The following is a 24,242-nucleotide window of genomic DNA, read 5'->3' on the forward strand; positions in this document are numbered from 1 at the left end:
TGTCCTAACTCTTTAAACTATAGTTATGGAAGCCAGGAAGGTTATAATATCTGTTCATTCCGATGGGATTATTTTTAGAAAATATTATATAACTTTTTGGAGATTTATATGAAAGACAATTTGTTTTATAAATGTATCCACTATTGATATCATGATAAAAGGTACATTAGTCAATGTAAGGTGGAAAAGCCCCGATTCTTTCTTCATTTTAGAGTGAAAAGCTCTCCCCTCTCTTTAAATTTTCCTCATTCTTGTGAAGCCTCCATTTTCCTTCCTCCTCCCTTTTCTCTCTCTTCCTTGTCCTCAACCTTCTCTCTTTGTGCTTTCTTCTTGTTATCTTTCACTTTTTATGTTCATTTCCTCCAAAAAAAAAATTAATAAAAAAAAAAGTAGCGCTAGCTTCTCATGCTCCACTAACTTGTCACGCCACACCACCGTTATTCTTGGCCTCTCCGCTTTCCAACGCCTTTTTCTGCGTCACGCGTGGCACTCACGCTCCACTTCGCCGACGTTGCTGTTTTTTGGATTTTTATTTTTTGTTGTGCTTACGTTGTTTTGTTTTGTTTTTCTATTATTATTATTATTATTATTATTATTATTGTGTTTTGTGGGTTATAGTCTCTATGTACCTCTATAGTTTAATCTTGTTGTGGAAACTTGTGCAATCGAATTTCGTTCATCCTCTTTAATGGCTCCTAATTGGAAAATGACAATACTTCACCTTCAACAACTCCCTTATGATAGTTATTGCAGATTTCAAGATGGTAAGCTTCTTGGCTTGCTTCAGACACGACGTTGTTCGACTTATTTCTTGGTCTTTAGACCAAAATATAGAGGATCAGCCCTTTTTTTGACCCATTTTATATTTATTGTTTGTATTCTATGTATTGTATTTTCGTACCACACTTTTATTCCACTTTGCTGTTGATATGATATTACCAATCAGCTTTTAAGAGACTCTTTTTTTTTTTTTTTAAAAAAAAAAAAAACAATAGTTGATTCAAGAGTTGGATTGAGTGCCGCATCAGCAAAGTGAAACAAATGTGTAGTCAATAGCGTTTGTCTAAAATAATATATCAAAGTTTATAAAGTCTATAGAATCGTGATTACTCACATATTTGATGCTCACATATCAAGATCCCCTATAATTTATGTGTGTTCTATAATTCACAATTTTAAAATTTCAATCATTATTTTTAAAATAAGTAATTGAGATTTTAATATGTCAAAATATTTATTAGGTAAATCCTAATTAGTAAAATGTTTATTTTAAAAATAATAATTAAATTCAAGGGAAAGTGTTATGAATTTATTCATGCATTTGGTGGATGACCATTTAGTTCCATCTCTTGGAATTCTACACATTCATGTCATCTTTTAGAATTTCATAACATTTATGTAATACATTGATGTACCCTTTTAATTCAAGTATTACCCTTTCATATTTCTTAACCTCCTATTATGATTCCATGTCTATAAAATGGAGTGTTGAGTTGTATATAAAGACACACAATAATAAAGAAGAATTATACATAGTTCTTGAAGAACTAATTTCACATATTGTAATATCTTTATATTGACTTGTTATTTTCTTTGATTTTACAACATCATTTGGGTTTTTTTAATATATTGAAAGGGATTTTTGAATAAAAAGAAAAAGAGAAAAAAGAAACTCTAATCCGTAATTTTGAGTTGATTTTGTCGAGATTATTATAAGGGTTAAATACCTAAGAGGTACCTGAGTTTTACGTGTTTTTAAATTTAGTACCTCAGTTTCATTTCGTATCACAGGTAGTACCTGAATTTGGAAGAAAAAAGCCCTAGGTAGTACTTGTCAGATTTCTCGTGGGAATTTCAATTTCTCGCCACATGTCAACCGTTGAGGTTGACACGTGGCACCACATAAAAAAAAATTAAAAATTAAAAAATTAAAAAATAAAGAAATGATTAAAATTAAAAAAATTTTAAAAAAAAACTAAAAAAAGAAAAAAAGAAAAAAAGAGGGGTGGCTTTGGCCGGTCTGGGGTGGCCGAACCACCCCATAGGGGGTGTTTCGGCCACCCCACAGTTGAAAAAAAAAAAAAAAATTTGAAGGGTTTTGGCCCTAGGGGGTGGCCGAACCACCCCTAGGGCCACGGGGATGGTTCGGCCACCCCCAGTCCGATCGGTCTGGGGGTGGCTGGGCCACCTCCTTGGCCAAAATGGGGGTGGCCAAGGGGAGCCACCCCTCTTTTTTTTTTTTTTTTTTTTTTTTTTTTTTTTTCATTTTTTTAATTTTAATCATTTTTTTAATTTTTTAATTTTTAATTTTTTTTGGTGCCACGTGTCAACTTCAGCGGTTGACACGTGGCGAGAAGTTGAAATTTGGACGAGAAATCTGATAATGATTTTTTCTTCCAAATTTAAGTACTACCTATGATACGAAATGAAACTGAGGTACTAAATTTAAAAATACGTAAAACTCAGGTACATCGGGGCATTTAACCCTTATTATAAAAACCAGCGAATCGGTTTAACCGCCACTACATTACATTATCCAATTCTTCAATCCTGAGCCGCTCTCTCACTCTAACACTTCAACTCCTTCCTCTTCGTTCCAATTCCTATGCGAAATGAACACGAATTTGCTGACTCACTTACAAGTCCAAGCGCTTCCACCACGCTCACATGCATTCCTCGTTCCCGCACAAAGAATTGGGTCTCGGAAATTCACCACTAAGAGACGCGCTTTTTGTCTCCAACTGTGTAACAAGAACTTCGGTTATGGGAGTGGTATCAGAAGCTCGGTCACTAGGGGAGTCGACGAAGTGGAAGAAGAAGATGGGCAGAAGGAGAAGCAGCCAGTGGCGAAGAGGGCTTACCCTTTTCACAAAATCGAGCCCAAATGGCAGCGCTATTGGGAGGAGAATCGCACTTTTCGAACCCCAGATGAAATTGATACTTCCAAGCCAAAATTCTATGTCCTCGACATGTTCCCCTATCCCAGGTCTCTCTCTTTCTCTCAAAGAGCAAGGACCCAGTTATGGTCACTCTATGTTTTGCAGTTTTGATTGATAAAAGTTGCCCTGCTATCAGTTACTACCCGCTAAGAATGCAAGCATTAAGCATTTTTGGACTTGTTAGCCTATTTGGGTTATCTGGTTTTTATGTGCCTGAGATTGTTTATGGCAATGAATTTGTAAAACAGTGGAAACCCAGTTTTAGTTAGTCTATGTTTTGAAATTTGATCAATGAAGATATTCACTGCTTGAGGTTTCTATGGTAACTATCCTAGGTATAAGCAATTGAGGTTGACTGGCAATTTTTGACAAAATCTGATTTTTATGTGCCTGTGATAATTCGTAGTTTAAGTAATGTACTTTCTGTGAGTTGGGTGGTTGTGACCGAGGTTCCTGTACTCATTTTCATCAACTGATGCAGTGGAGCTGGGCTACATGTTGGCCATCCGCTGGGTTATACCGCCACTGACATCCTCGCTAGATTCAAACGCATGCAGGGCTACAATGTCTTGCACCCAATGGGATGGGATGCATTTGGATTGCCTGCAGAGCAGTATGCAATTGAGGTTTGTTTTGCTATTCTGATATATGGATTTGATGTATGGCTTACATTATTTTGAATTTGTGTGGTGGTTATGCACATTTGTTGATAGGCTATTACATGTGTCTAACAGACTGGAACTCACCCCAAAATTACGACATTGAGAAACATCAACCGCTTTCGTTCCCAGGTGATGTAATGTTCTTTTTATTTTGTTTCTTTGCAATTGTGGTATGTTTAATACATATAAGTTGTATGAATAGAGAGTTTATAAATTTCAATCTATGGCTCAATGTTGATTGTGGCTCTGAACTCCATTGGAATTCTCTAAAGAACTAAGAATCAAGTACATGTCTAGAATCACCTGAGGGCGACTCAAAGATAGACTTCAAAATGTTGTTTACCTATATTTGACATTAAAATTAAGGTTCTATGTTAAAGTTATGTGTGGCATGGAAGTTTGTAAATTTGATCTTATATTTAACAGTAGTGGTTCATAGCCTCTGGACCTTTTATGTTATAGCATGATGTTCGATTATTTTGAGGATTTACAACCCTATTCATCTCTATGCACACCAAGCATCATGGGAGAGCTTCTCTTTTGTGGGCTTTAGTGTAGCCTGCATATAGGAAACTCATTGTGTTTGGATATGCTCCCAACCGAATTAGATATTGTTAATCTGCAATTACACTTTGAAATTATCAGTGATAATCTTGTTTATTTTGATTTTAATCATTCACCCTCACAAATAGCATCCCTCTGCTCATTTCCAGCAGATGGTCTGATTTTGATCTCAATGTGATATTTGCTTTGCAGCTTAAATCATTAGGCTTTTCATATGACTGGGATCGTGAAATTTCTACAACAGAACCAAATTATTATAAATGGACACAGTGGATCTTTCTTCAGCTGTTAAAGAGAGGGTTGGCATATCAGGTCTAGTACAATCTAGCCTGCATTATTTTCTGTTCATTCCCAGTATAAAAGAGCTCTGATGGTATACGTACTATGCATTTAGGCTGAAGTTCCAGTCAATTGGTGTCCTGCTCTTGGCACTGTCTTAGCAAATGAGGAGGTGGTAGACGGTGTGAGTGAGCGGGGGGGTCACCCAGTTATAAGAAAGGTATTCTGGTTTAATACATCTATCTTTTATAAGCCATGAGTCCGAGTTATAAAAGTTCTCTTATTTCCAGTTTTTGAATGGTTGCATAATTTTACAGTGTCATTGTTTATTACCAAGCAGCCAATGAGGCAATGGATGCTCAAGATTACTGCATATGCTGATCGTCTTCTTGAAGATTTAGATGACCTAGACTGGCCTGAAAGTGTCAAGGAAATGCAAAGAAACTGGATAGGGAGGTCTGAAGGGGCTGAGATGGAATTTTGTGTTCTTGACAGTGATGGACGGGAAAGAGAGATAAAAGTTACAGTTTTTACTACCAGGCCTGATACCATCTTTGGAGCGACGTATTCCTCTTACTTCTAGTTCTTTTTGCTTGCATTTTATAAATTTCATGCATTGGGTATGCCTGTAAGGCAAGTTTTTGGTCATAATTGTCCCTGGATTAGGATTCATTCTTATCAGTTGGTTGTTTGCAGCTACTTAGTTGTGGCACCAGAGCATTGTTTGTTGTCATCATTGGTATCCACAGCCCAGAGCAAATACGTATGTTACTGTGTTTCCTTGATCAATTTGTCTCAAAAGGTTTCTTAGCCATGGGCACTTAGAAAACAATGATATTGAACACAGGTGGAGGAATATAAAGATCTTGCCTCAAGGAAGAGTGACCTTGAGAGGACTGAGCTTCAGAAGGAAAAAACTGGGGTCTTTACTGGTTGCTATGCCCGAAATCCAGCTAATGGGGAAGCTATCCCTATATGGGTTGCTGATTATGTCCTTGGAAGGTCTGCTTGGCTTATACTTCATTTCTTCCCATCTTATAGCATTTATCTGTTACTGGTTTTTGGAAAGTTTTACTGAAAACTTTGACTTATCAAAAAAAAAAAGTTTTACTGAAAACTTCATTGTTTGTGCAGTTATGGAACAGGAGCAATTATGGCTGTTCCTGGACATGACACTCGTGACCATGAGTTTGCTTTGAAGTATGATATCCCGATCCGTTGCGTTGTGGCACCAGATGACAAAAGTCTCAGTGATTCTGGAAAGGCTTTTTCGGGTCAAGGCACAATTATAAATTCATCAAATTCAACTTTGGGGCTTGACATTAATGGCTTGTGCAGCAAAGAAGCTGCTTCAAAAGTGATTGAGTGGGTTGAGAAAACTGGAAATGGGAAGAAAAAGGTACCTTGGGGTTTCTCTCTCTCTCTCTCTCTCTGTTATACATATGATATAATTGCATTGGCTCAAACTTGTCTCTCTTTAGGTGAACTACAAGTTGAGGGACTGGCTTTTTGCTCGTCAACGTTATTGGGGGGAGCCTATCCCAGTAATTTTTTTGGATGGAACTGGTGAGACTGTTCCACTTCTTGAAACCGAACTGCCTCTTACCCTACCAGAATTGGATGATTTTACACCCACTGGGACAGGGGAACCGCCACTATCAAAAGCAGTGTCTTGGGTATTTTTAACTCATTTTTTTTCCTCTTTCATTTCCTCTGTATATATGAATTGGTTTGCTTAATAGTTTGACTTTTTAAGTTCACATGATGTAGATAATAAATTTAGTGTGAATCATAAATCATATAGGAATCTATTTTTAATCTCAAAATGGCTGATGCATTTTTTGCTGGTTTATAATCTCTCTATGCAAAACATATGTTTTTATTTTTATAAAAATTATTGTCTCCTAACATGTATTCAAGATATCAGAACAGTTTAAAATTAGGCGATAAACTTGACCTAGGCATTGGTGCAGGTGGTAAAAAGTTGGGATGGGGATGGGGAGGCATTAGTTTAAATGTTTGTTCAGTATAAATAAATAAATAAATGTTAATCCCACCAGATGCATGATTTTGTTTGGATTATGAAAAATAGAGGAAAAGAAATGAACCTCTAAGCTAGCCATGTTTTATTTACTCTCTGAGATAGTTCTCACTGGTCTCTTCTCAGTTTCTCTACTTTATTTTTCAGCAGTACTTTGACTAGTCCTTTAACCTTCATTAGTTTTTTACACCTTCACTTTTGCGAATTATTTTCAGGTTAAAACTACAGATCCTTCATCTGGAAAAGCAGCTAAACGAGAGACAAGCACCATGCCACAGTGGGCTGGTTCTTGTTGGTAATGTGTTGGTTATGATGTTCAATAGTTTGAATTACAGTTAGATTCTTTTTTAGCTCTTTAGTTTTTGTCAGTGATTATGACTTTCAATAGTCTGAATTTTAGTTAGATTTGTTAGGATGATGGGGATTCAGGTTGAAAGGAAGTAGCATTATCCTTGTTTTTTCAATTTTTTTGTGTTCCCCATGCAAGACCTTTTTGATGCTTTTATTTCCCATGTCCAGGTACTATTTGAGATTTATGGATCCAAATAATTCCAAAGAATTAGTTGATAAGGAAAAAGAAAGGTAAGAGCAGATTCTAACAACACAAAGTTTATTTTCCTTAATGTATTTGTGTCTATATGGGTAATCTCTGGCATTTTCAGTTTTCGATTTCAAATGATTTAATTTCTTAGCTTTTGAAGCATATTCTCTTCTGCAGGTATTGGAGCCCTGTTGATGTGTACGTTGGTGGTGCTGAACATGCTGTTCTTCATTTACTTTATTCCAGGTTCTGGCACAAGGTTTGTGAACATGCTATTCTTCAATTTCCCTAGGGTGCAAGGATCGTGACCCACAGGAAATTCCACCTGTTTCTAGAGGTGCCATGTCTGTTATCCTTATAATTGTTGCATCATCTATCAGCACCATTACTGTTGTTGGTGTCTGGGATAACAAACAATTGTGCATCTCTTGTGAAATTAAGGTTTCTCTAGATTCGCTTGCATGCTTGCTGAGTGAGTCTAATCCTCAGTGATATGTTTTATCAGCTTCAGAAATAAAAAATTGAGCTAGGATTGTTGGATCTGATTGGTCGTGCTAGCTTCTTATAGAGGTCCAGTGAGGCAGGACAGCACTTAAAATTGAAAGTGGGCTGCCTGCAACTGAATAATGGGTGGGCTAGTATAGCCGGGAACAAGGCTGCCAGGAACTGTCTTCTGATAGTGAATTGATTTTATTCAATTTTGTTTTCTCTGTCATTACGATACTTAATGTGATGACATTTTTCTATTTCAGGTTCTCTATGACATTGGTGTTGTGTCCACCAAGGAACCCTTTCAATGTGTCATAAACCAGGGTCTCATCCTTGGAGAAGTAAGTATAGTTTCTTATGCATAATAAAGTAATAGTCCATTACATTTTTTTTAATGGTTCAGGTTGCAGGTTCAATATATGGCTTTCCGTGATTTGGAAGGGAACTTTATATCTGCAGAGTTTGCTGATATGTTGGGTGAAAGTAACCAAGAAAGAATTCCTGAGGAGAAAGTATGTCCTTCTGGATGCTTCAATAAACGTAGTTCCTTTCCATCTTAATGCATTCATTCACTTGGTAGAGAGTTAAGGCTGTATTCTGGCATTTCTTCTCTCCCTCTCCCTCTCTCACCCCCCTTTTAACAAAATAATACTTACGTAGGTTGTGAAATCTGGGGATTCTTTTGTACTGAAAGAAAATCCAAAAATTCGTTTGCTGGCTCGTGCTCACAAAATGAGTAAAAGTAGGGGAAACGTTGTGAATCCTGATGACGTTGTTTCTGAGTATGGTGCAGATTCTCTTCGCTTATATGAAATGTTCATGGGACCACTTAGGTAGGTTTCCCTTGAATGTTTTGTTTTATCTTATTTGGAGGAGATTGTCCTGATCAATCTGTTAATTTAGGCAATGCTTCTAAATAAAGAGCACCTACAAAGATATGCTCATGTCTCACATATGGTTTCTTTTTATTGTGCTTCTAGAGACTCAAAAACTTGGAATACTAGTGGTATTGAAGGCGTCCATCGATTTTTAGGAAGAACTTGGAGACTAATTGTTGGTTCACCTTCACCTGATGGTACTTTCAAGGATGGTACAGTGGCTGTTGATGAGGAACCTACTTTGGAACAACTTCGTTCTCTCCATAGATGCATTGCTAAGGTCACATCTCAATTTCTGAGAATGTAGCTTCTCTTTGTGATATTTGTTTCGGTTGCTCCTCTCTCCCTTACAAGTCTTTTTGTCCACACTCATATTAATCTGTATCATTTTAATCTCTTAATTCTAGATGCAGTTCAAAGTGTGTATCTGCACAACCATATTTTACTTACATTGTATTAGTACACGTGTTGCATGGACATGGATATAGGTCTTGGGTGTTGGCAACCATCATGTGCAGCAAAGCTCTTATGAAAGTGTGCTTGTTATAATGTTCTTTATTTGTAAAGGAAAATGGTAGAGTTCCACATAAAGCAGATATTGATCTCTTAAACTGGAGGTTGATATCTCAAATGAGCAGCCATATGGCATGTGTCAAATATTTACATCCATATGGGATGGGTAAGGTGAGCAGCCTGGGTATTACTGCAAATTTATCATGGTTGTTAATATAGGTGTAATCACATCTTGTGAATGCTAGATTGCTTGAAGAAAAATCCCAAAAGAGGGCTAGGGTGCAAATGTTTGCATGATTCTGTCAGGCTTCAGGTGCATAATATCCTTAAGCTTGTAATTAGATAACAGATCAGTCTAACAGCTTTGTATTGTTAGGTTCATAATAATTGATGCTTCTTATAAGAATGAAATATGTTAGGATTCTTTGTACAAGAATTCGGAGTGTCTGGATCTGACACCTGCCTAGGAATGGTGCATGACATATTCATAAATCTCTGGCATTTATAAATTTAAGAATCCTTTGATGAGTTGATTGCAATTTGCAGGTAACAGAGGAAATTGAAGGGACACGGTTCAACACTGGAATTTCTGCAATGATGGAGTTCCTTAATGCAGCATATAAGGTTTTCTCCATAAACGTTTTAGAACTTGTCTTCTAACTATTTCATTTTGGTTCAACTGAGAATTTGCTGACCAAGGTGGCTGGCAGTTTGTTGACTTTATGGCAGGTCCTTTGCTGCATGTGGAAGGATTCTAATATAGCTTTTCATTATTTTGAGCTTTCTGTTGAGTTTAAACAAAAAAAAAAAAAAAAAAAAACTCTTTTGGTGGACTAGGAATGTCAGTGAGCATAGGGAGAAAACTTTCTCAATATTTGTGTAGCATTATGTTCATTGAGGAGGCTGGCTGGCTTTATGATGTACCCTATTAAGATTATTATCTATAGGTTTTGAGAAAACTAAGGTTCTGCTATTTGCATCTCTTGAAATTCCATTTATTGTCTTGATAGAGGCAAGGTTTGGCGATATTACTTGTGATTATTTTATGATAGTGTACAATATAATTTTTTCTTTTTAATATTTGTTGATAGTTTAAAGAATGTGCCCCATCCTACCAGCCTCTTTTTTTTTTTTCTTCTTCTTCTTTTTTTATTTTTATTTTTATTTTTTAATTTTTTAATTCTTGTCTTTTCCTTTTTTTTAATTGTTCTCATCTCTTCTCTATTTCGCGTTTTCAGTGGGATAAACATCCGAGATTAATTATTGAAGCCTTTGTATTGTTGCTTTCACCATATGCACCTCACATGGCAGAGGAGCTCTGGTTACGCCTAGGACACTCAACATCACTCACATATGAGCCTTTGCCCAAGGTATTATTTTGTATCTTTTTCAAATTATTTGGAATTTTCAGTTGCTTATCAATTTAATTTTACAATATATATTTTTTTATTTTATTCTTGAGGCCTTTAGTATACAATCCGAGTACCAATATTCATATATTATGGAACAAAAGTGTAGGGTTCGAGTATTCAGACTTATGATAATATTACAAATTTGTCATTTGCATATGTTTTTCCCTAATTTGAAAAACTTATATGCAGCTCCACTTAATATATGTTTAGGGGCATTCTTTTAGCAGCTTCTTTTAAACATGAAGCATAGAAACATCTTAATCTGAGTGAAGGTTATTAATCATGCTGATTTTGGCTGGGAGATTTCTGGCTGTGGTTATGGATTTTTGTCGCAATAAACTAAAATGATATTCTTGAGCAAAAGATGCTCTGTTCGGGAATAATTGCTATGAACTTTGAGCTTAAGGAAGTTGACTTTTATTTTTCATAATTGAGTAGCTATTGGTAGTATAGGTAAAGTATTGGAATATGGAGGAGCACACTTTCTTTTACATAAATGTATGTATATACACGCACACTGCACACACCACACACTTACACAAAGACACGCATGTATACATATGAAACGTGAGGAAGTCATATGGCTTTGTTGTTTATTCTTTACTGAATTATACCAGCAGAATATATTATGATGCAAAAATCTAATCCCCTAGAATGTGAGAGATTTGTAGATTTGTGGCCCAAACAATGAGGAGAAATGAATGCATTTTATATCTTCTTAGCCTGTGATATGGAGGCGCACTAATGCTATGTTAGCAAGACGGACTTTTTCCTTGACATGATCAATTATATTCGAATGTTCTAATTGCAGGCCAACCCTGATTACTTGAGGGATTCCACTATCGTCTTACCAGTTCAGATCAATGGCAAGACAAGGGGTACGATCCAGGTCGAAGAAGCCTGTACAGAGGAGGATGCTTTCAAATTAGCGTCGGAGGACGAAAAACTGTCCAAATATTTGGTCGGGAAGTCTATCAAAAAGAAAATTTATGTCCCTGGCAAGATCTTGAATGTTATCTTGGACCGTCAAAATGTCGAGGTTGGTGTCAGGTAGTCCCTACGACACCATGTCGAAGTCGGTGAAGCGCATGCATTTCAACCGGGAAGAAGCAGCCATGAGTTTGCAACTTTGCATGCACCCACCAACCTTCTCTGTTGGATGCAGATCTAAAGAAGGTTGAGGTGATTACAGAATATGCTTTCATCACCCTATTCCCTTGTAGACAATAACAGCAAAGGAAGCTTCTGCCTAAAATTTAGTATTTACAACAATTTCATCAATACAGCTGTCCAGCTCTGAATGCACATCCAAGAACCTTTTTAGATACATCTTAGGGCAGTATTATTAGTAAACAATAATTAGAGAAATTTTTTATTAGTAAACAATAAAGACAAATTCTCTTTGTTTGGAAGTAGTGGAGGAATATTGATAGAGAATGTATTGGTCAAGCTTCTGATTCCCATTATAATAAATTTCATTATAGGTTCTGACATTTTTAGGTTGAGTCGTCCACCAGCCAATTGTCCCAGTTGCTTCCCAACAAAACAACTTGGACACCAATCATTCTTAATAGCTGCCACTCTACTCCCAAAAAAAAAAAAAAAAAATCAAACATAAAATAATAATAATAAAAAGAATATCATATCCTCTGTTCACATCGTGCGTTTGCCCAACGATTTCGCATATTAAAAATGTAATTTTAAATAAAATCACATAAAGTATATTGTTTGATAATGTATTTTTAAAAATTACCCAAAAGATAAATTTATTTTTAAATACGCATATTTTTGAAAGTCAAATTATAATTTTATCAAATATTAACTGCCATCATCACACTTTTTTTTTTTTTTTTTTTTAAAGATACGATACATTCGTACAATTTTTTTAAATATTAATCATTGGATATTTATTTCTCAATATATATATATATATATATATTTAAGACCTATAACTAGAAAACAGATTTAATAGTTAGTTTAAAAAAAATCGTTAAAATTGTATAAAAATTGTGTGATGAGTTGTATTATAATTATTTTATTTTTTAAAAAAATTAAAATTATTTTTTAAATCACACGACAAATCGAAACAGATGCTTTTTTTAGTCAGTAAGATACTGGGACCCCACTGAACCGTCGGATTAGCCAAATTGGAAGTTTGGAACACGGCTGCTACACAGGTGCTACGACCTCATATGGACCACGGGGACAAGGCCCGACGGTCCGCACCGCACATGACTCCGTGACTGCAACGTCTACGTGTTGATCCTGGAGTCAGTGTTCCTCTTCCCATTCACACCTCAACCGAAAATCACAGTCCAAGACTCAGAAACACAGAAAGAAAGCGACAGCTCTTCACCGTTTCAAATGCTCCTCTCCGTTCCACCCTCAGAACCGCCACTCCTCCAATGTATTTTTCTCCCTCTGAAACGCACTCTTATATATTTTGATTTTCGTTTGTTTCATTCTAATTGATCTGTTTTAGGAGGAGCGATGATGAAGAAAGGGGCCCAACCAATAGTGGCGCGCCACGTAATCTGGCTGAGCTGGAAGCTCGTGGTCCTCCTCTCCGTCGCCCTCTGTGCCCTCGCTCTCCTCAGACTCCACTCTCACTCCGACCTGTCCTCCTCCTCTTCATCTCGTCTGCGGCCTCGAATTTATCGCCCTAAATTCGAGGGCACCCCCAAGATCGCGTTCCTGTTTCTCGCCCGCCGTAACCTTCCTCTCGATTTTCTCTGGGACTCTTTCTTTGAGGTTTTTCTGCCTTTTTTTATTTTTTTTAATATTTTTTAAATTTTGTTCGAATTTTCGAACGATGAATTGGTTGGGATTCGAAGGGTTTATGAGGTTTGGGGCTTCTGTCGAATTGGCAGGCTGCTGACGTGGCGAGCTTCTCGATCTATGTGCACTCGGCGCCGGGGTTCGTGTTCGATGAGTCGACGACGATGTCGCTGATCTTTCGCGGGCGAGAATTGAAGAACAGCATTCGGGTGAGTTTGTTGATTTACTGGTTTAGATTCTGTTTGGCAGCTGAGAAAACGGAGGAAAGGAAATGAAAATCGATTTTTTTTTTTTTTTTTTTTTTAATTTCGTTGTTGTCGGGCTGAGCTGAGTCGTGGTTGTTTGAAAAATCTATGTTCTGGAAATTATAATAACTTCTTGGAAATGAATAAAAAAGAAATTTAAATTTCTCTGTTTGGTTGCTTAGCAAACATAAAAAAGGATATATATGTGTATTTTTTGAAATTTTCTGTTTCGGTTCTTAGCAACACAGGATATTAAAAGACATAAAATTTACATTTATTTTTCTGTTTTCTGAACAGCAAAGGTTTGAAACCTCTGACAAGTAAGATAAATAGTGATGATATGGATAACCGAGCTAAGATATATTCAGTATTGAAAATTTAAGACTAAAATTTTTATTTCCCTTGTTTTCCAATATATTCTTGGAGACCAAATGTAGTGCTAATTACTTTTGTTTTAATCTCCTTTTGGTTATTGGATGTTGTTGACATGAATGTGAATTGGGTGGTCATGTATTGCAGGTGGGATGGGGAGAATCAAGTATGATTGCCGCGGAGAAGTTGTTACTTGAGGCAGCTCTTGAGGATCCAGCAAATCAAAGATTTGTTCTGCTCTCTGACAGGTCGGTGCCCTTACCATTATAACAAATGATTTTTTTTTTTCTTTTTGATAAGTAATTGCAATTTATTAAAAAGCGCAAAGGGGCGTAATCCTTATACACGAGAAGTATACAAGAGAACCCCTAAAAGGGACGAACAGAGAATAAATTTAAAAAGTCTACATAAGTAAAAACACTCAAACTATGATGGGGCGCTATCCAAAAATATAATGTATTGAGCAACCGCTTTCGTAGCTCCACCATAGATGTCTCTATATTATCAAACAGTCGAGCATTCCACTCCCTCCAAATACACCACAGCAAGCACAGAGGTGCTAACCGCCAAGCCTCTTTAGCATGAGCACACCCAATCGCCGCCCCCCAACTATTCAACAACTCCAACACCGTTCGTGGCATAACCCACTCAACCCCAAATAAAATAAGAACGTAGCTCCAAAGATCCCGGGCGACCTCGCAGTGAAGCAACAAGTGATCAATAGACTCCCCACTCTTCTTATAGAAACAACACCACTAAATTACTATAACATTCCTCTTACGCAAGTTATCATGCGTCAATATTTTGCCCAAAGCAGCTGACCATACGAAGAAAGCCACCCTTGTTGGAGCCTTAACACGCCAAATATTCTTCCAAGGAAAATATGGAACACATGGGCCATCTTTCCTAATAAGCTCTTCGTAGAAGGATCTCACTTCAAATACACCTTTTTTAGAGGGATTCCACACTAACTTGTCACCCTCTCCATGTCGAGCCGAAGTGGAGTATAGTCGATCGAAGAAAGAAAAGACCATACACCATTATGAACCACCAAATTATTCGCCACCATTGCATCTTTGTTCCTTACTATACTAAAAAGATTTGGAAAGCATTGCTTCAAGGATCTATCCCCACTCCACCAATCTTGCCAAAAACTAATATTTGATCCATTCCCCACTTCAAAATGAACAAAGTTGCGAAATTTCTCCCACCCCCTCCTTATATGTTTCCATACACCCACTCCAAAAGAAACCGATACCTCTTTCGAGCACCACCCACCCTTTAAACTCTCAAATTTGGCATCAATCACCAAACGCCATAAAGCCTCTCTCTCCCTACCATATCTCCACAACCACTTACCCAAGAGTGCTTGATTGAACTGGATGAAATTGTGAACTCCCAACCCACCGGCATGCAACGGTGTACAAATCTTGTTCCAATTCACTTGATGAAATTTGGTCTCGTCACCAATGCCACCCCAAAGAAAATCCTTTTGAATTTTATCAAGACGATTAGCCACCCTATCTGGAATAGGAAACAAAGATAAGTAATATGTGGGGATGTTGGAGAGCGTACTATTAATAAGAGTCAACCGGGCACCCTTCGACAAATACATCTGCTTCCAACCCGCCAACCTCCTTTCCATTTTTTCAATAACACCATTCCAAATAGAGGTGGACTTGTAAGAAGCACCTAACGGCAAACCCAAGTAAGTCATAGGCAAAGAAGCAACCCGACATCCAAGAAGATTAGCCAACCTTTTGACATCCTCTACTCCACCAATTGGATCAATTTCTGATTTTCCTAAATTAATTCTCAAACCAGAAGCTGCCTCAAAGCCTAAGAAGATACATCTCAGATGTCGAATTTGTTCTTCTTGAGCACCACAAAAGATCAATGTGTCATCAGCAAACAGCAGGTGATTTACAACTAAGGCCTCGGAATCCCTAGAACCCACTGAGAACCCTGTCAAATTATCCTGCTCCAATGCGGCAGTCAGCATCCGACTCAAAGCCTCCATAACCACCACAAACAATAGAGGAGAAAGAGGATCTCCTTGTCGCAAACCACGAGAGCTACTAAAAAAACTCGACGGGGTTTCATTTACAAGAATAGAAAATCTCACCGTAGAAATACAAAAACGTATCCAATCCGTCCATTTCTCCCCCAAACCACATCTCTGCAGCAAATAAAGCAAGAATTCCCAGTTCACATGATCATAAGCCTTCTCCAAATCTAGCTTACACAGGAGTCCAGGTTCCCCCGATCGAATATGACTATCCACACATTCATTTGCAATAAGCATAGAGTCTAAAATTTGTCGACCACCAATAAACGCATTCTGAGTGTTGGAGATAATCTTGCCCACAACGGACTTAAATCTGTTTGCAAGAACCTTTGAAATAATCTTGTAAATCCCCCCTACCAAACTAATAGGGCGAAAATCTCTCACATCCATGACACCAGTCTTCTTAGGAATCAAAGAGACAAAAGTAGCATTAAATGATTTATATATATTTCCGTTATTCAGGGGCTTTCTAAATGCTTAAAAAATCTGCATACGACTTAGAATCACCATTGCACTAGTCTCATTATGCTATTGTGCAATATAAATGAATTTGGTTATTTTCTTATTTTATTCAGAGTGTTGTGGCTTCTAGGACAAGAAAATGAACTTTTGCATCTTATTATGTCTGCTTACCCATCAACAGAATTGTTATGTCGTCCTTTCTTTTGCCCACCGTAGGGGTGGGGGCGTAGGGGGGGGGGGTAGGGGGGGGAATTAATTTGCCAACGTTTTGTACATCTAAGTTTCTTTTTCTCTATATTCTAGTCATGTTCACTTGGCAATGTTGTATACATCAAAGTTTCTCTTCTCTATATTGCAGTTGTGTTCCTCTGTACAACTTTAGCTACATATACAACTATGTGATGTATTCTCCAAGGAGTTTTGTGGACAGGTAGATGGACGGCTTTAATTCTTGAGGTGCTGAGCACTAATTCTTTTTAGATGGCTCAATATCAATGGAAAGTTTTCTTTGCTATTATTTCACCCTTTCGACTTGTTTGTCAATCGAAGAATTCTTAAGTTGTGATTTGTGTCGTTAATTTTGTTGTAGCTTTCTTGATAAGAAGGAGGGCCGCTACAACCCCAAGATGTCACCTATAATACCAAGGGAGAAATGGCGAAAAGGGTCCCAGGTTATGTATCTTTCATGACCTTTGTGTGCATCATAGTCCCCTCCACTCCCACTTTGGTGGTCAATTATAAAAAGAATTATTGTTTTATGTTTCCATTTACTGTGTACTGCAGAGTTGACAAAGAAGTAAATTTCGATTTAACATATACTTCTCTTACTTTGGTACTCTTATGTGTGACAAAATGTTAGACAAGTTGGCTTAGATTCAGGGTTTTTTTTATTTTTTATTTTATTTTTATTTTTATAAGTACGTAGGGAACAACCCAACAATAGACCGAAACTAAAAACAAGAACAAGAGAAAACTAAGAGAAAAAACTAGAAGAAACCAAAAGAGGGTGGATCCTTCCCGTTGACAATTTGGATTGAGGAGCCTGGAGACAAGTAACTTGAAAAAGAACTGGGAATGCTGCCAGTTGTGACACTGGCTGCGGCCCTTTGTGCTAAATAATGAGCACAGAAGTTTGTACTTCTATCAACTTTCTGAGCAAGCCAAGAAAGATGCGGTGATATAGAATCAATAGTATGATGGATAATAGAAGAAATAGTCCAATCCCGAGTAATAGAGGGATCCTGCAAAGCATAGATAACTGTTTGAGAATCACCTTCAAGAAGAACCTATGAGAGATTCAAAGAGACAACCAAGGAGATGGCTAATTGAGCCGCAAGAGCTTCCCCCATATTTGGTTGACAGGGAGGGTTGATGATTGAAACCGCTTTAGTGATTTGCCCTTGATGATTGCGGCAAACTGCTGACTGGTCTGAGAAATTTTCCCTGATGGCAGTATCAAAGTTTATCTTGAATGAAGACTGAGGAGGAGGAAGCCATTTTTCGATAATCGGCGAAGGGCTAAGAGAAAACCAAGCCTATGAGTGTTCCTTAGCCACATTATTAATCTGACAAGATAAGGATAAGGCATTGATAGAAATACTGTCATGGTAAGCCTTGTTCCGAGAAGTCCATAAATAATCACATGCCACAGCAGCAAAAATTTAGAAATGATGATGTTCGTCCAGAGGAATATGCAAGTATTTCCCAGGAGAGAGAATCACCTTAATCCAATCCACATTTGATGAAAAAGAAAGAACCGAAGAATCAATCGGCCAGGGGGAAAGACGCCAAATTATCCGAGCAAAGGTGTAGCGAAAAAATAGATGGGATAGAGAATCCACATCCTGATTGCGTAATGGACAGGAGTCAGTGGAGTCTGGTGAAAGAAAAATAGACTGTAAGCGTTCTCTAGTAGGCAAGATGTTCCAAGCAATTTTCCAGAGGAAGAGTCGCAAACGATCATTTAGCTTTAATTTCCAGAGCTTTTTCCAAAAAGAGGAGGACACACCATCCAAAGTAGGAAGAGCAGGCAGGGATTCCTGAAGCTGAAGATATGCAGATTTCGTAGAAAACTTGCCGGAGGTAGAAAAGGTCCAGAAATAACGGGTTTGGGTATCGAGAGAAATATGAATTTTTGAAATCTCCAAAACCGAGACATCATCAAAGACGGAGTGAAGGGCATTGAGATTCCATTTATTCGTGCCAGTCTGAATAAAATCCGAAATAAAACCCACCGGCTGTTCCCTGTTATTTGGGAATTTTGCATGAGGAATAAAAGATGACAGAGTAGGAACCCGTGCAGTAGTCCTGATAGGAAAATCCGAAGAGATTGAAACTTGGAGACAGGCACCTGCAGTAAGGAAAGGTTTACATTTCTGAATACCTTTCCATAGCCAAGAAGAAGATGGGGCAGGGGGGCTGAGAAAAAATTCCCATAAGGAATATATTTCTTTGACAGCTGATGAACCCAGACTTTATGGCCCTGATTTATAAATGTCCATCCAAGCTTTGTCAGAAGAGCTAAATTGGTAGACTTCATAGTGCGGATCCCCAAACCACCTTTATCCTGAGGAAGACAGATGGAACGCCAAGACTTGAGAGATAGATTTCTGGCTTTACCACGAGGAAAACCCCACCAGAAATTTTTAAAATGGCGATCTAGCGAAGAACACAGGGAATCAGGCAGAAGAAAGGTGCTCATGGCATAAGATGGAATAGCCGAAGCAGTAGCCTTGATAAGAACTGTACGGCCAGCCTGAGAGAGAGTTTTGGCTCTCCAACCCTCAATTTTATGTAAAACCTTATCCAGAATCGGTTGAAACGCTCTCTTCTTGGAGTTCCCAAGAAAGAACGGAAGACTGAGATAAGTAGCTGATAAGGATGTATCATGGAAATGAATAATACCCTTAATGCTTCTGATCGTTGAGGCCAATGTATTTTTACTGAAGAGAATGGAGGATTTAGCCTCATTAACTTGTTGCCCAGACCAAGCACAATAGGAATCTAAACAGGATTTGATAGTACGAGCCTCGGTTAAAGTAGCTTTGGCAAAAATGAGGAGATCGTCAGCAAATAAAATGTGAGTTATAGGGGGGCAGTGCTTCCCTATTTTAATGCCTTTAAGAAGACCTATAGACTCCTAATGATGAATCAAACGAGAAAGAACTTCTGTACTGAGGATGAAAAGGAAAGGGGATAAAGGGTCCCCTTGCCGAAGACCTCGGGAGGGGGAAAACATCCCAAATGGAGAGCCATTAATGAGAATAGAAAAGGAGGTGGTAGATATACAAATGTGAATCCACGAAATCCAGGTAGGATGAAAACCCAGCTTACCCAAGATGGATAAAATGAAGTCCCATTCCATTCGATCAAAAGCCTTTTCCATGTCTACTTTAACAGCCATAAGGCCCCCCCGACCTTGTTTAGATTTAAGAGTATGCAACAATTCCTGTGCCAAGATGGAGCTATCTTGAATAGTTCGTGATGGAACAAAAGCAGATTGTTGGGGAGAGATGAACAGGTGAAGGATACCTTTTAAGCGATTGGCCAAAATCTTCGAAATAAGTTTATAGACAAGGTTGTACAAACTGATAGGTCGAAAATGATTTACCATGAAAGGTCCCAGACGTTTCGGGTTAAGAGCAATAAAGGTATGATTTTGCTCCCGCAGAAGGTGATGTCCCCTAAAAAAATCCCAAACACAATTGAGGACCACTTCTTTGACAGTACTCCAATATGTCTGAAAAAAAAAATCCCGTAAATCCATCAGGTCCAGGGGCTTTGGTAGCACCAATACTAAAGAGGACCTCAGAAATTTCCTGTTCCGAAGGAATAGCACAAAGGTCCTGGTTAACCTCATCGGATATCATTGGCTCAAATAAATTAAGGAAATCTGGAGTCTCAGCTGACCCAGAAGTGGAGAAAAGATGAGCAAAATCTGGATTCAGGGGTTTAAGTTGTGTGAAATGTGGATATAAGAAGTTGCTGTAGATACCCACAGGATGTTGCTTCTTGAGCCTGGCCTTAACTCTGGGAACTACCTTTTGTTAAAGACCATCAGTTCCACTTTGTAGGTTGTAGAGCCAGTCTTCTTTGTTTGGGCAGCGAAATAAACAGTCTTCAAAAGCGCTAGTTGTTTAGATGTCATTATCATTTAACCTAGGATCAGGATAGCATTTTTATTGCTACAGATTCATACTATGCGCTCTAAGATGATTTTGATTTTGCAATTGCAGTGGATCACTTTAGTTCGAAGCCATGCAGAAGTCATTGTAGATGATGAAGATATTCTTTCAGTATTCAAGAAGTTTTGCAAGGTATGTAATTGAGTGTTTTATATCAGGTTTCATACACGTGTACCCTTACTCTGATGTGGTGCTCAAAACTTCAAATGTGTTTCTTTGTGATCATTTATAAAAAAGTAAGGTTAATTAGCAAAATTACACTGGTTTTGAAAGCTACCTCTGCATAAATGTTTTGTCCGCCATTAAAAACTTTTGCATTCATATCTTTTGCTAATTAAAAAATAATGATGTGTACCTTTACCATGTTGAGAGTATGACATTGTTTTTATATGTATTCTTATGCTTTTCTTCTTTATTTCTAAGTTAAAACAATGCATGGTTGGTCTTGCAATTGTGACCTTACGCTATAGAAAATTTCTAGTTGACAGGAAGTAGTCCAAAGCTGAAATTTCAGTTTTTTCAATATGCAACAACTTATTTTCAGTGCTTCTCATATTGCAGAGACGCCCCCCTGTAGATGCAAGAAAGGGAAAGCTGAATATTGTAAGTGATCTTTGATTGCTGACTTTTGTTGATAGATGTAGAAGATAGTTTCTCTACCTTTATCGACAAACAATTTCTTTAATATCATATTTTGCAAAAACAATTTCTCATGTGTAACAATTTACTGGTTTCTAGTTTAAGTAAATAAATTTGAGGTATCAGTCCATAATAGAGTTTATATGCAGTCAATAATTTGAAGAGCATCAGCTTCATCAATATTTTTTTTTTTTTTTTTTGATGAAGCTGAAGCATCAGCTTCATCAATATGGGAAATGCACTTGCAAATTCATACCCTTTTGACATATAGATTTTATTATAACTTCTACACTTGGATGTTTCTTCTTCTTTTGTATTTTCCCTTGCTCTTCTAGCAGCAGCACTGAATATGCCCATAGTAAATCAAGTGGCACGCATATAAATGCCAAAAAGGAAATAAAGTTACTCTCTTCATGTAGGTTTATATGGCTTATAGTGAAGGAGGAGTTAAGCTTATATCTTATAGATTGTCTTGCAGATGTTCTTGCGACAGTTCCCTTTATCTTATGCTAAAGGAATATATATGTTCCCCTTTCAATTGAATGATAATGTGTTCTGATTTTGGCCTAAATACCAAATGCAGAAACTTCAGAAGCAACATAACTGTATTCCCGATGAACACTATGTGCAGACATTGCTTGCGGTATGTCTTACATTTCCCTTGTATCTTTGTTAAATTTTTGCAGCATATTGTGGTTGTGCTTTCAGCACTGTTACCATTGTTATTTAAGCAATTCTTATCTAATGATCAATCTCCATCAATTAATTAATATTGACAGGTTCATTTATTTTTGTGCTATATATTGATTGGTTTTCACAAGTATCATGAGTTCCAATTGGGATCACTATTATTTATTTTTGTTCTTTATGCTTCCTTCTTAGATGAGTGATCTTGAAGGTGAACTTGAACGAAGAACATTGACCTACACCCTATGGAATCAGTCTGCTACAAAAATGGAGAATAAAGGCTGGCATCCTTTTACATTCAACTTTGCAAATGCTGGCCCTAAACAGATCCAGGACCTAAAGGTTATCATATCGCCTCACTTCCTCTGATTGCTGATTTTATATACTTATAGATGAATTGGCCCGATATGTGATTATCTCATTTAAATCTAGCCACCTTCTTTTAAGCGTTTGGTCCTTGTGATTGCGTCATGGGCCAAAATTAATCTGCCCTTACGATGGATTGTTGAAAATGTAAATGGGTTTCTTGAAAAGAGATGGGAAAAAGACTGCAAGTGAAAAAATGATGAAAAGACATTTTCACCTTTTGAAGTAAATGAAACGTGAAAATTTTGTTGATTAACAATGATGTCCTAAAAATCTTCGTCTCTCCTGGTTTGTAAATTTCGAGATTCTGATACAGAACTGTTTGCTGTCATTTCTCCTCGTTTGCAACCCATACATTGAACATGCAATATCACTATATTGGTTTTAGTTCAGTGTCATTTGTACCTTTACCTCTTTTGTCGTTTAACTTGTCTGTTTTAATTCAACAGGACGTCAACCATGTATACTATGAGACCGAGTTCCGAACAGAATGGTGTCGTAGTAATTCTACCCTTGTTCCCTGCTTTTTGTTTGCGAGGAAATTTTCTCAGGGAGCCGCTATGCGCCTCTTGAGCGATGGAGTGGTCGGTCGCACCGATGCCTCTGAACTGCTAGATTCGCCCCCGTGATTTATGGCTTTGTTCTTACAGCGCTCGCAAACAATCAAGTGACGCAATTAGAAATATAATTTGGGCAGCAAGAGGAATGCCCACTAGAGGCTTACAGATATCATACATTACATACGGCACATGTTTTGACACTAGAGACCGAAAGAATCGTAGTTGCAGCTGATCAAGTTTTTTCCAGAGAGATCGTTAAGGGGCTTGAGTAAGCATCATTCTCTGATGCCCACCGGGAGATCTTATTGTGTAGTGTAACTTGATTGTATTTTCACAGCAGTTTGATCCATTACATTCTTTACAAAGCTTATAATTTATAGTTTAGTAAAAAAATTCATATTCTAAATGTATTTTTTTCTTCTTCAAATTAAATGACTAATGGTGATGCTGAGAACATTAGTAATTCTAGACGTCGTATCCATGTCTCTCTTGTGTCCATTTAAAAATGATGTGACTTTTAAAAAATCATCATTTGATTTAAATTTTACTCTGGAAACATATATCTTTAAATAGCTTAACCTAGCCGGGAAGTAAAAATGAAAAAATGGAAACTAAATGGCTTTTGAGGGAGTGTACTTTGTGTTTGGTTTGAAAAAAATGTTCTGATGTGATACAAAGGTAAAAGTTGTTTTTATATTTTTAAGAGTGCTTGTGTTTGGAATTGTTTGTTAATATTTTTATTTTGAAAAAAAAAAAAGAAAAAAAAAAAAGAGAAAAAGATATAGGGTGTGTTTGGTAAGGCTTTTTGAAGTGATTTTTATTTTTTATTTTTATTTTTCTATTAGTAATAAGAAGTTATTGATATGAACAAAAGTAGAAAGAAGTTTTGAATTTTTTTATAAGGAAGAATGAAAAAGTTATGTTTTGTAGTTGCCGGGTTTTTTGTTTTAATAGTAATAAAAAGTGAATGATATGATGTAAAAAGTGTAACTTTTTTAAAGAATAGTGGGGGGTGCGGTGGGGGGGTCTGTCAAACTAGCCATAATAAAAATGTTAACAAACAAAGCCAATAATATGCAATAATAAAAATTACAAATGTCATGTGGACTACTACATGTTAATCTATATTTTAGTGGCTGATATAGTAAGTATCACATGGGCTGCCACGTCAGATAGGGATGGCAATTCGTGTTCGCGTGTCTGGTTCGAATTGAGGTGTGGGCAAAAAAGATTATATAAGTCAATTCTAATCAAACCATTTAATTAAATAGGTTAAACCCTTTAACCATAACTATTTAATTTCATCTTGAATTTATGTTGAGCTTGCGAATCCTATAAAAAATTGTCAGCCTTAAATGTCGTGTCGAGGTAGGAGTATAATCATATGTTAACTTTAATCCGATTTATTTAATTAGACAAGTAAAACCCCTCAACTTAAATCCGCTAATTTTGTATTGGGTTAATGTCTAGTTCGTGAATCACCTAAAAAATTGTTAGTTATAATATCACTGTACAAGGAACTTATTGTAAGAGCTGCAATATCCCTAGCTGCTCAATCGGATT

The 24,242-nt window shown here is 37.2% G+C and overlaps 2 protein-coding genes across 2 annotated transcripts; both read left to right on the forward strand.

Moving 5' to 3' along the window:
* Positions 1–2,541: 2,541 nt before the first annotated feature.
* On the forward strand, positions 2,542–11,619 carry LOC133868778 (leucine--tRNA ligase, chloroplastic/mitochondrial). The gene is made up of 20 exons (XM_062305783.1): positions 2,542–2,986; positions 3,421–3,565; positions 3,674–3,730; positions 4,358–4,477; positions 4,560–4,664; positions 4,785–5,008; positions 5,141–5,207; positions 5,292–5,446; positions 5,579–5,843; positions 5,926–6,120; positions 6,701–6,780; positions 7,005–7,067; positions 7,204–7,285; positions 7,779–7,856; positions 7,926–8,027; positions 8,176–8,348; positions 8,496–8,673; positions 9,453–9,530; positions 10,145–10,276; positions 11,130–11,619. The coding sequence occupies exons 1-20, from the start codon at positions 2,613–2,615 to the stop codon at positions 11,370–11,372; spliced, it is 2,916 nt and encodes a 971-aa protein (XP_062161767.1). The 5' UTR covers positions 2,542–2,612; the 3' UTR covers positions 11,373–11,619.
* An 830-nt stretch (positions 11,620–12,449) lies between these two features.
* Positions 12,450–23,152, forward strand: LOC133868307 (glycosyltransferase BC10). Its single transcript, XM_062305132.1, has 11 exons — positions 12,450–12,725; positions 12,801–13,069; positions 13,189–13,305; positions 13,861–13,961; positions 16,602–16,673; positions 16,833–16,914; positions 20,479–20,559; positions 20,989–21,030; positions 21,650–21,709; positions 21,949–22,095; positions 22,569–23,152. The coding sequence occupies exons 2-11, from the start codon at positions 12,809–12,811 to the stop codon at positions 22,746–22,748; spliced, it is 1,143 nt and encodes a 380-aa protein (XP_062161116.1). The 5' UTR covers positions 12,450–12,725; positions 12,801–12,808; the 3' UTR covers positions 22,749–23,152.
* Positions 23,153–24,242: the final 1,090 nt, after the last annotated feature.

The sequence above is a fragment of the Alnus glutinosa genome, chromosome 5 (genome assembly GCF_958979055.1).
Source record: "Alnus glutinosa chromosome 5, dhAlnGlut1.1, whole genome shotgun sequence".
In the NCBI taxonomy this organism is placed as follows: Eukaryota; Viridiplantae; Streptophyta; class Magnoliopsida; order Fagales; family Betulaceae; genus Alnus; species Alnus glutinosa.